Source organism: Gallinula chloropus, assembly GCF_964237585.1.
Source record: "Gallinula chloropus genome assembly, chromosome: 15".
NCBI classification, from domain to species: Eukaryota; Metazoa; Chordata; class Aves; order Gruiformes; family Rallidae; genus Gallinula; species Gallinula chloropus.
Window position 1 is genome coordinate 2,403,554 of NC_140100.1, and position 13,778 is coordinate 2,417,331.

General features: G+C 44.1%; 1 protein-coding gene across 2 annotated transcripts; it reads left to right on the forward strand.

Annotated features, from left to right (window-relative positions):
* The first annotated feature begins 139 nt into the window (after positions 1-139).
* On the forward strand, positions 140-12,529 carry NSMCE1 (NSE1 homolog, SMC5-SMC6 complex component). Of its 2 annotated transcripts, XM_084271136.1 has the most exons (8): positions 140-248; positions 1,136-1,278; positions 7,344-7,465; positions 8,272-8,349; positions 9,672-9,818; positions 10,770-10,886; positions 11,746-11,866; positions 12,319-12,529. In XM_084271136.1, the coding sequence occupies exons 2-8, from the start codon at positions 1,161-1,163 to the stop codon at positions 12,393-12,395; spliced, it is 780 nt and encodes a 259-aa protein (XP_084127262.1). In that variant the 5' UTR covers positions 140-248; positions 1,136-1,160; the 3' UTR covers positions 12,396-12,529. The 2 variants fall into 2 exon arrangements, with proteins under 2 accessions (XP_084127262.1, XP_084127263.1); XM_084271137.1 differs by lacking the exon at positions 140-248 and having other exon boundaries at positions 1,077-1,278.
* Positions 12,530-13,778: the final 1,249 nt, after the last annotated feature.

Below are 13,778 nucleotides of genomic sequence, written 5' to 3' on the forward strand. Positions count from 1 at the left end.
AGGACGGTAGGGGCACGAACTCCGCGGCGCCTGACCGGCACCAGCCCCGCCCCACCCCCCCAGCGCCCTTCCCGGCCACCTCCGTCAGAGCCGCCAACCACCCCGCAGCACGGCCCGGGCGGGGCCGCCATACGAGCGAGGGGCGGGCACTGCCGGCCCCGGCCCGCTGCCGAGCCGATCGATGGCAGGCGGTGGCAGCGATCGCCGAGCAGTCGAGCGCGGGGGGCAGCGGGGCTAGGGGCCGGCGGGTGAGGCGGCCCGGGGATTGAACGGGGTCGGGGCCCGGGCGGTGTGAGGCCGAGGGGCAGGTCGGCCTCGCAGGGGAGGGGGCGAGGGCTCGGGGCGGCGGGGAGGGAGCGGTTTTCTCGGGCGGTCGCCCGTTGCTTCGCTAAGGCCGATCGGGGGGTGATGTGGCGGTGGCCGGGCTGTGCCGGAGGCTCGGTGAGCCTGAGGGAGTGAAGCTCCCGCGGGAGGAGGACCCTGAGGAGAAAGCGTCTCCCTGGAGCTCTGCGGCCTTACCGGCGCCGGGGGCGGCTCGGCAGGCCGGGGAGCGCCCGGGCCTTCCCTGGGGCGGCGGGAGCGGCGAAGGGCAGCGCGGGGATCCGCGTCCCCCAGCCCGGGGGGGGGGGGGGGGGGGCGGAATGGAGGTGCGGGGCTTGGAGCCCAACGCCGGCTCTTCTCAGCGGGGTCCGTTTGGACCTTGGGCCGGGAGAGGCCGGGGGAGCTTCCTCTTTCTTGTGAACTGGTAACGATGAGTCAAGGAAGGGCTTGAGGTGATTGTGTGTAATCCCGGTGTCCTGTTTAAAGGCGGGTGTTGTGTCTGAAGCAGGTTGTGCTCTGGTCAGGCTGTGTAGCTGACGGGTGTTCCGTTGCCTGGTGCACAAACCCCACTGCTGTGCATGCTTTGGGTGCAGGACAGCACAGTGCCGGCGTTGTGCCACTAAAACCAGTCGGACTTTGCCTTCTGCATCCTTCTCCTACAACCCTGCAGTTAGTCACTAGCTGTATCCTAAGAACAACCCGGGGAGGATCTGCTTTCTCCCCCTGTTCGGTGTTAAGAGCTGGAATACGCTTGGAATATGTGTTGTTAATTTGTATCAACGTGTGCATTAATCCTGGCTTACATCTCTTGCAGCGCCTGAAGCCTGGGGAATACTGTGATGGCTGCTCAGATGACTGATGCTCATCGACAGTTCCTGCAGGTCCTGATGTCTCATGGGATAATGGAAGGATCAGAGGCCAGGAAATTACACAGGCACTGCTGTGAAATCCATAAAGGTGTGTCTCTCTGAGAAGAAGTAGGGAGATGGAACAACCCTTTTGTGGTTTTTTTTTTTTCCTCCTGGTCCAGTTTACAAATTCTTAAGAGTTCTGAAAAGCATACACCATCTTAACAAAAAGTTTAAAAACTTGGTTTCTGTGAGTGTTCTCTATTAAAAGATAAAATAACACAGCAGTGAAGAAACTTCAGTTCTAATCAGGTCAGACTCACACAGAGCACTTTTTATTTTGGTAAAGGTAGTTTTTATAGGTTAAAAAAACCCTAATCATTGACACTGATAGTGCTGAAATTTCCACAATGTTTTCCTTCATACTTATTTGGAAAGATTTCCTTTGGAATTTAATATGAAGTGTGTGCTGCTTCCCATCTTGAGTAAGTCAGTGGTCACATCTGGTTAGTTTTAACATCTGCTCTGCCACGCTCAATCTTACAGCCCGTGTAACAACAGTCTGGTTGTGTACTGTCAAATTTGTCTGAGAGTCCTGTTCAGACTTAAATAGTACAGAAATACGTAGTCAGCTTGATAAGGACTTGTTTTCAGAGATCTCCTTACAGATCAGAGATCTGTATTTCATCTTCACTAATCTTGAAAATGTGGGTACAGGCTGCAATAAAGCAGGAATGAGTAATGTGTTTGGCACTAGTTAATCAGTAGGTGTGAGACGTGAGATGTGTCAGTTGCTGATTCCCAGAAAATAGTGAAAAAATAAAATTTGTCCATTTTAATCTTTCCCTTATTTATGAGAAAATGTAAAGAGGACAAGAATGTGTAAGAACAAAAAGTGCTGCTTAAAAGGAAACACCCAAATACTGTGCACATTAGTGATCTGAAGCCATTGCTCTGGGAAGGCAGGTCACTCCAGTGAATTCTTTAATTGCACGTTTCTGACATTAATTTGCACTGTGTATGTCTCCAGTTATTTTCTAGTTCTTTAGCATTTACAACTTTAAAAGCCTTCTCAACAGTTATTTAAAGGTTTTAATCAGTTCAGGATTTCTCTGTGAGTCTGGTGAGAGATGAACTGGTAACTGCAGGGGAACTGAAGTGGCTGCTGGTGGCTACACAGGACAATAACTTGAGCATCACCAGGTCTGACTGTTCTTTCTCTCTGATAAAGAGACCAGTCACTGATGCACACAACCTGTTGTGAGCTCCGTCTTGCTTTGTTGCCACAAGCAGAATCCTTTCTGGGTGATGGCACAATATATTTGCATATTTTCAGTAGCTAAAAGGAGAGAGAGCCTGTAGGTTTTCAAATTCCCCTGAGCCAAAAGAGCTTGTTGCAACACCTGCCCAAATTTCTGACTGGAAAAATAGAAATGTGGAAACGTGATGTTGTTTTTTACAGGATTACTCCTGTCCTTGTGAGAACCAAGCTGCTGTGGTTTGTGAAAAACATTGCCATAAATGCTAGAGATGGCCTGAGCCAATAGCATGGTTACAATGAGTTTATTTTGTGTGAAGAACCTTGAGAAAAAAACCCGACCTTTATGGCTAGATCATGTTTACAGTAGGCAGGATCAGCAAGAGTTAAGAGTTGTTACCCATTAAGAAGTTTTATGTAATAGAGGAACTTAGAAAAAATGGTTCCATTGCAGGTGCTGCCTGCCAAGTACTTGATTATTTCTTCTGCATAGTGAGGGTAGATGTGCAATGGAAAACTTTGTGAAATGACACAGGTAGAGTGTGGGAGTTTTACCCGTTACGTTTTTATTAAATGCTCTACCTAGGAAGGCTCTTTGACACCTTGGGAGGCAAAAGGATGTTGAACTTGACTCACTGAGTGGAACACTGCTCTGCCCCGTTAGTTTTATGAACAAAATAACCAGTTATTTGGCAAACTCATCCTTCTTAGGGACATAGTCAACAAGATTGTGGTAATTTTTATGAGGGAACTCAGCCTGGCTGGACTTGCACCTAGATGAAGTTTTGATTTTGATGTGGCTTCTTCAAATACATCATGCTGCTTAGTGCCATCTGAATAACAATTTTTGAATTGGATCAAAACTAATGTTACTAAAAATAGCTTATTTGAATTAATTCCTTTCTCCTGCAGATTGTAGGCCTTGCTTACCAAGGCTGTATCCTGCCTATGACATTGGTTTCCTTAAATACAAAAAGAATAAAAAAGCTGCATCAAATGACAGTCACACAGTAACCAGCCTGTGCAGCCTCTGAGCAAGGTGATCTGAAAACTTTCCCTCCTGGCATTTAGCACATACTCCTGCTCTGGTTTATTTAAAAACCCTAATCCTTCTGGCCATGAGACACCTTTTTTGTTTGCTTGGGGTTTTTTTTGTGTATCACATGCACATTTCATGTTTGTGGGTAAGTATCTGTGCTACAATTTGCACACAGCTGTGAAGGAAAAGCTCCAAACATCCAACAAAATGCCTCACAAAATGACTACAAAGTGTACAATTCCAGGAGGATGCAGATTGCAGACTTGTTGAGGGAGGTTATTATAATTGATTATACTTTTTTACTGGAATCCCTTAATGCTTGCAGTTTCTGTCTGCATTGTATTCTGGCTTCTCCAGTTATGAAACACATTACAGTAAAAACTTTGGTGCACCATTAAAGACATCTTGCAGGTCTCCAGCATTACATAGCAGCTGAAGTGCCATGACATTCTCAGCATCATTTCTGGGGTGCCTTTGTGTGTTGTCTGTGGGTGCAAGTTTGCTGTTCCTTTGTGTAGTGAGGGAAAGGATACCATCCCAGTTGGCTACTGTTGGATTGCTTTCACAGACACTGTCTGTGGGAGGAGAGCATACAGAGTATTAGTCTGACCCTGACCCCACCCTGAAATGAGGAAACTAAAAATAGGGGAACTTGTTAATGTTTGTACTTCCTTCCAAGCTAGCTGGAGTTCATAGAATCATCATACACTGGTTTAGGTTGGAAGGGACCTCAAAGCCCATCCAGTGCCACCCTGTGCCATGGGCAGGGACACCCTCCACTATCCCAGGGTGCCTAAAGCCCCATCCAACCTGGCCTTGAACCCTGCTTTCCATAATAGCACTTCTTTTCTCTTTCCTTTGTTTTTTTCCTTTCTCCTTTCCTCCCCCCTTTCTTCTCCTTTTTTTTCCCCCTTCCCCCTGCTTTTTCCCCTTTTTATCCCTTTTTCCCCCCTTTCCTCCCCTTTCCCCCCCATAGTTTATGCTTGCCTGTTGACAGACCCACTAAATAAATGATACATGAGAAACAGGGATTCACAGAATAGACAAGCATTTTTGCTTGACTGTTTTTATATGTCTTGTAGTATTTATTATTCTAGAAAGAGCCCCAGCAGCTGCTCCTGTGTGACCCAGTGTGCTCATTATGCTTTTTTGTCTGCAAAGTTCAGCTAGAGCTTAGGGGAATTTTTGTTATCTGTGGTGGAATTTGCAGATAACCATCTGTTTGAAGTCTGTGTTCTATGTTACAAGAGAAATGTTTGCATTGCAAAACAACAGAAAAATATGCTGTTTTGTTGTTCGATGCTTTGCCCTATAGTGCATCAATTATGTCCAAACTAGCAAATGAAAACGTGGGACTTGGCTCCTCAGACCAGGTATTTTTGTGTAGACAGGGAGAAGTATCACAGAGCACTGGCAGAAAAGGGACGGGGGAAGATGAGTGAGAGTTTAAACAGTGAGATCACACAATTCATCAGCAGTGCTTTGTGAACCCTTGTAAAGAAATGCACTTCAGTTATTCCTCTTGCTTGTGAGAGGAGTGAATGGTGAGATGAGTGTTTCTGGTGGATGGCTGTACTTTCTCCCATCTCATCTGCATGGTAATGCTGATGACTGGTTCAGGAAGCCATGCTCCTGCTAGGCTTAGTAGTAGCCTTGTATCTTGCCACACTGCTACTCACTCTACAGAGACTTGTCTGGCTTTACTGTGAATTTTTATCTACTTATCCATGGAGTTTAAGGGCAGAACAAAGTAATCCATCTATTTCTGTCCCCCATGTAACACAGGCCAGGTTTTCTGCTTCGTGTTTTTTGCTGTGTTGTCAGGTGACTTGTAGCTGGATTGAAACGTAAAATGTAGAGAAGCTTATCAATTACTCAGATGTTCTGTAGAAAAGCTTATCAATTACTCACTCAGATGTTCTGGTAATGAAGACTATCTCTTGGGTCAAAGTTCAGTACTCCCTGTGTTAAGACAACTGAAAAACAGTTGGATGGGTCAGTCTCAAGTTGTATGGAACCAGCACTGTTGCAGAGCATCAGTTATCACTCAGGTAGTGGTTAGTGCTTACACTTAAAACTGGAGTTTCTGAGGCCTTACTGAAGTTCAGTAGAATTTTTCAAGTTCATCAACGTTGCAGTGCTGGTGAAAATCCATCTGCACTGTTGGAGTAACTTGAGTATTCCCCCCCCCCAAAGCTCCTTTGCTGTCTGATCACTTGTGTTCTAGTTTGTTGTGTTGCAGTATGCTGCTGGAAGCAGGAACTTTTCTTCCCAGTGATTGTATTTTTCATGGGAAGGCTGAAACAGATTGTAGATGTGTGTGTAGGAAGAGGTTTAATGTGAATGACTTCATGTGAATTTTAGATCATGTAAAGCAGGATACATACAAAAACATTGACAGCGACTGACGTAGTCTAGTCCATAGTTCAAATGTCATTAAGCTGTCTGGGGCAGGGATTGCCTGGTTTTATGTATTTATGTGTAATACCCAGTACCAGAAGGAAGTGATTTGGCTTGGCTTTAGTGTTGTTTAACAGAAGAAAAAAAAAAGAGAAAAGAAAGCATTGTGCAACTTGTCACTTCAAAAGAACTGTTTCATAGAGAGAGATAAGTTATCTCCTTCTGTGTCTGAAATTGTAAATTGAGCAACTTTTTAGATGTTAAAATTTGTTTTGGTGTGGTCTTTCACCCATTCATTTTTTATGGAGAGTTTATATCCCTTTGTTGACAGAAGATGTACTAAAGCAGCCATTCATCTCACATTAGTTGCAGCTGCTGTACAGAATATTCTGCTGTTATCTTTCATCTTACCCTCTTTCAGATCTGCTGTTAAGGCTCCCTGCCTTTGTATGCAGAGTGTTTCTTGCTGACAGGTGCCAGGCAGGTGGCACAATTGGACAAAATTATGTTTACTTAAATATGATACATATTTTATTATTCCTCTTGCTGTTTGTTGGTTTTGTTCACTTCAGGAGTCTCATGTATCAGTCTTACGAATCATGAAGTTTGTGGGTAGGAGCATCCTGTGATGGGTTTGTGTTGTTCAAAATAGTATAGTGAGGTTTTGAGAGTGGGACCTCTGAAGCTGGTACACAAGCCATTGACTCACAGCTAAGAGTCCTGAATTCGTGACAGCAGGTAGTATTTTTGAGTCATCAGTGATTTTTTTTCCAGAAGTTTTGAGTTGTTACTTACCTCTGTTTTTTAAACCTCACGCTGCTGAAATCATTGGGAGCTTTGCCACTGACATCACCTTGTTTTGGAAGGAAACTCTGGAGGGCGTGTGCTGTGGCTGTGCGAGAAAGAGCTTCCCCCAATGACTCCAGAGTCCATCTCAGTCGTGTCTCTGACAGAACTTCTGCTGGTGTTTAATCTGTTTGCAGAGCATGACACAAGCTTGTACCACAGTGCTGGAGTTTAAGGGTTTCTGGTATGTAACCTGATCATTTACATGCCATTGATGCGTGCAACAGAACCCAAAGAAACAAGGAATCCCATGTGCCTGAATGAAAGCAAAGGAGTGTATTTTAGTATTGTGCACAGTGATTTTTTCCTGGTCATGGTTTATTTTCAATTCAGCTTCGTTCAAGTCCCTGTAATTAATGGATTAATGTGGTGGGTTCCCTGCAGTGAGGCAGAATGCCTGGACTCTAGCTCTGGGCTCTGACGTTCAAGGTGCTGAGCTGCTTTGAAGGCTTCTGGTCTGCAGCACATGACAATGATGCATCTGCTGGGCACAACAGACCTGTCTGAATTCTGCCTCACTAACTTTTAGCTCTTTTACCTTGGAAAAAGAACTTGCAGTAGATAAAAGGGGCAGCCTGACACGCGGCTCGTTGGGCGGTTTATGGATGTGCCTTTCCTGTTTTACTTTCAGCCTACTATGCTCACGATAAACTGGATGAGTTCATCAGCACCATCAACAGGCACCTGCAGCCCTTGTTCATGCAGATCCGGAAGGGAATGTCGGAAGGTGACGGGACAGCACATTACGCCTTGGTGAGTGTGTGACGTGCTGCCATCGCCTGGCGTGCCTGGGGCTGTGCCACTGGTGCAGGGGCAGCTGCTGGGGAAGTGGGAGGATGAAGAGGAACACGGCAGCAAGGACCACAGCAGCATCTGATTCACTTGGCACGGGCGTTGCTGAAGTGCAGAAGGGAGATCTGCTTTTTCACAGGAGGATTTCAAGAGGGATTTTTAAGCTTAAAAACACGTTAGTTTTCTTTCTTTCTCACTCCAAAACCAACCTAGAATAAAAGCATGGCTAAGGAGTGGCCTTTAAAGTTTCCTGATGGGTTCTGAAATGCACATGTCAAAGAGGGAGGTTATAGAGTTAATTCCAGAAGACCATACAGGAGGTGTTCTGACATTTGCTGCTGCTTTTAACCTTACTGGGTCATTTTGACAGTTAAGTTGAGCTACTAGTAAACAGCAGTAGTTTGTGCAATAAGAATAGGAAATACCAGTACCTGTTTTTCACAGTCTAACAAATACCCTAACACACTCACTGCTACTGTCCAGCACAGTGTCCTGTGCAACATACCAGTTGTACTATATTCTACAGTAGTTCTGTGGGGGGCAGAGGGGACAGTTTTGACTGTGCAGAGGCAGCTGGGGAGAATGTGGCTGGAAGACCAGGGGTTGTAAAGAAAGGGCTCAAGTACCATCAAGTCCCATCTTTAAGGAATGGTGTTTCTGTTAATTGTAAAATGATGTATTCTTCCCCCAGAGGATCTCTTACAATTTATGGTGTAGAAACACAACAGCATTTTGGTTTCAGTTCAAGTATTGTATTTTTTTTGTAGGTGAATCTGGCAGAAACTGAAATAACTAAAATGGCATCTGACTACACAGAAAATGAGTTAGAATTGTTCAGAAAAACAGTAAGTATGTCAGTTGCTAGTAAATCACATTACTGGTGAAAGTACCATCTTTAAATGAATGGGAATGGAAGTGAATGGAGATGTGGTTAAGGAACTTGTTGCCATCATAGCTGAGTTTATCCCAAATTGAATGAGGGGGACGGGGATGGTCATGTACGCGAGTACTGAGTGCCTGCTGGAAGTCAGGTATCAGTAGGCTGAAGTCAGCAATGGGGGACTGCTCCTTGGAGTCAGTGATTTGATGTGTCTGCTTTCAATTAAACACCTGTCCTTGGGGTGGTCAGTAGTGATTACTGGGTTTTTCACTGGCTTCACTAGTTTAGTAATGTACAGTAGATTTCAATGCTAATAGCAGGCAAGTTGGATTTGCTGATTTGAATGGAAACATTTGTCTTGTTATTCCCTACCCAATTCTGTGCTTAATAAGCTTGTCAAAATGCTGCTTTTTAAACAAGAAAACATACAAAATTTTTTTCAAGTTCATGTAGAACTGTGGGGGCTGAGATTGCAGGACATTTGCTATTTCTTATCAACAACCATTGCTGTGAGTTCTGATGGTAGCTGTGTATCTTGCATGGTTTAGTCAGTTGTTCTCATAGTGTCTTGAACTTTGAGGACTGAATTTCTCCAGACATCAGACTTTAAGTACCTTTTTTGGCACACTCATTAAAATACATGTTCCTGTATAAGCTGGGAAGAGTTGTACTGATTGCTCTGCAACAGCTGCAAAAGTCTTACCTGCACAGACAGTACCCAGAGATCTCCCTGCCCTCCCCCATTACTGGTGAAGCACCTCCACAGCCATATCAGCACTGCAGAGATGTCATGGCACATGTCACTACTGGCATAACATCTCTGCACTGTGCTCTGTCACAGTGAGCAGCAGGCACGTTTTCAATGAGAGAGTCCTGGAAATTGGTAATGCTGCTTTCAAGTGCCGGGTAGGCTCAGCAGTACTAATGATTCCAGAGGGGACAAACTCAGGTTTAGTAGTGAGAAGTATTTCCTCAAAAGAACCTTGATAAAGAGCACATAAAAAGAAACACATGCCACCCCCTGAGTATACACAAGGGTTGCTGAATTGTGCTTCATGTAGACAGCACTGCACAGTTCTACTTGTGGAAATGCTTTCTTGGCAAAGATTAAAACTCTGAAGGTAACAATAGTTGTTTCAGCATCTGGCCTTTGCTGTAAAGTTCTGGTTCAAACCATACACTGTAGTACCTCTGATATGTATTGATGCTGAAGAAGTTGTGTGTTACTATAAGGTGTGTCTAATGGCTTGTGGTTTCTTTAATAGTTAAAAATGTTTCTTTTTATAGATGGACCTAATAATTTTATCAGAAAATGGCTTTGCCTCTTCTACGGACATCTTAAACCTTGCTGACCAACTTAAGACAAAGAAAATGAAGAAAAAGGAAGCAGAACAAGTGCTGAAAGTTTTTGTGGAGGATAAATGGCTCTCTGAGGTAACTGCTGTATCTTGTCAAGTGTTTATATAGTAATAGATCCAGCTGTTACTTTCTTATGGATGTGATGGCTGAAACTGGAACTGTTCTTTAATGAACGATGGCTAAAATTGTTTTGTGAGACCTATGCTCATTGGTGCTCTGATGATTTTTGCAGAAACAGTAGTATATTTACAAGGAAAAAGCCCCTGGGTAGGTCTCTACAGAACGCTGCTGCCATGTCTTGTACCCACACTAGGGCTGTGTGTGTACAGCCCTGCCTTGCGACACACAGACCTCCTGTGCACACAGCAGCCTGGCACACTGAACGCCCAGAACAAGAGCTGGGGGAAGCTCTTCAGATGCTGTTAGCTACATTTAGAATATCCTGAAAATCAGTGAGGCCAAACATGCTGAAAACTCCTGTACCCGATATGTGTGGGCCACTGGGCACATTTTTAAACCCCTTTTCCTTCATGAGGGAGAAATTGATGAGCTTACCACACTGACACTGCACTTGCTTGACAAGACAAGTGATACCTCAATCCCTTTTCTCCTGGATTCATTGTGTCTTAGTTCTCCAACCTACTCCACACATTTACTTACATTAGTCATTAAGCAGAGATTTTCAAAGATGCCTCAAGGAGTAAAGGCCTCATTTTGCTGAAAACCAGTGGAATTTCTGCTTATGTGCAAATGGTGGGTTCCAAAACTGCATGTCTCTTGAGGAGAGCGTGCTTGCTCATCTCTACCTTCCAAGTACTACATCTCTGTTAAAGATGCAAGGTCTTTGTTCTGATCCTCTAAACAAATGCTACTTCAAAAGCATTTTGGCTTTGTGTTACAGCAGTGTCAGCATTAGTTTCACAATGACAGGGAGAAGTGGCTATGGAATGCTTGCTAGCAGGTGCTTAGGGAAGTCAAACAAGGTAAAAGGAATTAAATTCCTCCTCTCACCACTTGTTTTCGTAGAGAAATGGAGAATATACTCTGCATACTCGCTGCATAATTGAGATGGAACAATACATTCTCAGCAACTACCAAGATCTGGCAAAGAAGTGTACCATCTGCCACAGCCTTGCCATCCAGGTAACGTTTGTTTTATTACCTCTGTAGGCACCTGCTGATGTACTTGTGTGCTCGCAGCTAGAGCTTGTGATGCTTTCCTTTGAGCAGTAGGCAGGCACTGAAAAATTCTGGTCTTGTGATGATGCCCATGCATATAAAGAAAACATTATTTTTTTTAAATGTAGTTATTTTGTCTTTTGTCTTTGGAAAAAAAATCCTTGTCTTGGAGCAGTATCTCCAAGTATAAACTTGGAGAAAGTGAAGTCACCCAGTGAGGAACATTATCGTGCTGTCTTGCTTTCCAGAGCCAGCAGGAAACGCTAGTGCTGAACTCTTCTCCTTAAGCAGGCCTAACAGTTCAGTGTCAGCTGTTTTATCTTTGGGCTGCTCCAAGAGCAGTCTTCATGGGACACACATGCATCTTTAGTCCTGGGATTTTGGTGCCGGAATTCCTCATGTCTTGGAGTTCAGATGAGCATGTATGTTTACATCATGCTAAACCACTAATAGCTGGAAAGTTACTGGTTTAGTCTTGCATAAGTAGTTACAACTGGAACTCCTATTCCAAAACTACTACATTCTCCTGACCTTCCCAGCTAACATGCTTCCATGTTAGTTTATCCATCCCAACTGGTCTTTACCATACCCAAATAGTTCAGTGTTGTCCATATAGGAAAACTATTTCCTAGCTTCCAGGAAAATACCTCATTTTATCATTTCCCAGCTTTAACTTTTGAGTATCCACCAGCTGTGTACTGTGTGAACCACTCTTTGGAATGAAGTGTTGCTTATCTGTTGCCCTTTGTAGCAGCTAGCTATATGTTAAATTGAAGGACAGGCAGGAAAGATTTTTCATTTTTATTAACACTTCTGATTTCAGAGCCAAGTATGTGAATCCTGTGGAATTGTAATGCATTTACCTTGTGTCAGAAAGTACTTTAAGGCTCAGACTGAACTGCGCTGTCCACACTGTAATGATTTCTGGTCCTGCGAAATTCCAGGTACGAAGAAACCTATTGAAAACCAACTGCCTGTCCTAACCCAAGAGAATGGGCTGTGATGGCACTGCCTGCATTATTTGTAACTGTAGTTGAGTATCAGTTATTTCTGACTTCACTTGCAATCATACATGGGCAAGAGGGAGCCCTGGAAGTGCACAGAGTATGGCTTAAGGTCACCAGCAGATCCTGCGTGTATTGTTTCTAGCACCACTGAAGTGTGGCAGTGGTGGGTGGGCAGGGAGCAGGGGAAAGGACACAACACATGACACTAACCCTTCTGGAAATACCGAGCTTCTGAGAATAGATCACAGTCTCTTGGAATTCCTTTACTTAGGGAATCTGGGCATTCTGAACAGGAACCTAGGAGTACACACAGTATTTTTAAAATCTGGAGGTGAGACACAAAAGAGGAGGATGCTGTGTAATTTATTAACCTTCCGTTTTCCTCACAGGTATGAGTCAGACGGACTCCCCGTCACCACTGAAAAGAGGGAGAATGGAAAAGCGCTCCTCTCTCAGCTCTAGGTGATGCTAGCAAAACTTGGTTGCAGCAAAATCTGCCCCTCCTACAGAATAGCCAGACTGTATTGTATTCATTAGCCACAGCCTACTTGTTTTTCCTGAAGTTTTAAGAATCTTAAAATAAAATTCTCATTGACCCTCCTGATCTCCTCCTTCACAGTTATGCCTGCACAGCTTTCTTGGAGGCTGTTCTGTTTACATAGTTCTCCAAATTCTTGGGTTGGGACTCAGTGTATGTTGGGAGTGGAAGATGCAAATAGTTTTAGTCAGTCTTGCAAGCTGATCTATGCAGGCAAACTATTCCAAACTGCCTGTCTCAGCAAGGGTGTTCCCTGTTTGTACAGCTACATGTGCAGAACTGAAAATGAAACCTGTTACTAGCACCACAGGGCTTCCAAGCAGGTGAAAAAATCAACGCAGCACTTGAGGTCTCCGCACTAAGAAGGGTGACTGAATTATCTCATCGAGGACTAGAGTCTGAAACTTGCCATTGGCACTGTCCCTTCTTTAGACACAGGAGAGTTCATCTGACATAAGGCCAGGGCACGAGCAGCTATACTCAATAACAGAGGGAATATTCCCACAATCAACACAATTGTGAAGGACTAGGGCAAGACTTTTGGGGCAATGCCAGCTTATGTCTGCAATGTTGAAAAGGTTATCATCTAAAGATTCTTTTAGTTCTTGGTTCTGGCACTTCACTCTCCAGTTTTATGTAAAGGTGCTTTTTCCTTCAAGAGTGAATGGTAACAAGACAAGGAATATAGTGCCAGGTACCAGAATGGAATGGCAGCATCTCTTTTCCTTGGTAGAAACTTGTGACGCTGCAGAAGGCAGTGTCAGCAGCTCAGCTAATAGTTAATCAAAGTATGATTAAGTTTAGGTTTATTTAACTGCAATTAAACTATGGATTGACTAAAATTTGTTATGTTCTCAGGCCTCAGCAGTAGTAATTTTTTCCATACAGGAGACTGGCAGCTAGCTTTGTATTTGGGGTTTTTTAAACCAGACATAGTGAACCTTTGGGTAGCACCCCCCCTCACTGTTTCTGTAACTCCCATTTTTACTGCTATTAAATCCAAGCAGAAGGTAACACTAACCTGATATTCCAAACACAGTTGGAAGCAGAGTCCTGGCTGAGCCCACACTTAGTGCTGTTCCCAATGCACACACACATACAAGATGCTGACCTAACAGATGTGCTTTGTGTGGAGTTAGAAACATCCACAAAAACAGAGTGGCTGTAGCATCTTCCTTCCATTTACCCATCCAGATTCTTTCCCCATGCTGAAGCAAGAGTTTGTTTCTTCAATCCACCTCTACCCTCTGGATAGAGAAGAACATTCTCATGCTTACAAGGAATTCTCTTGTGAGAAGATGCCAGATGCTA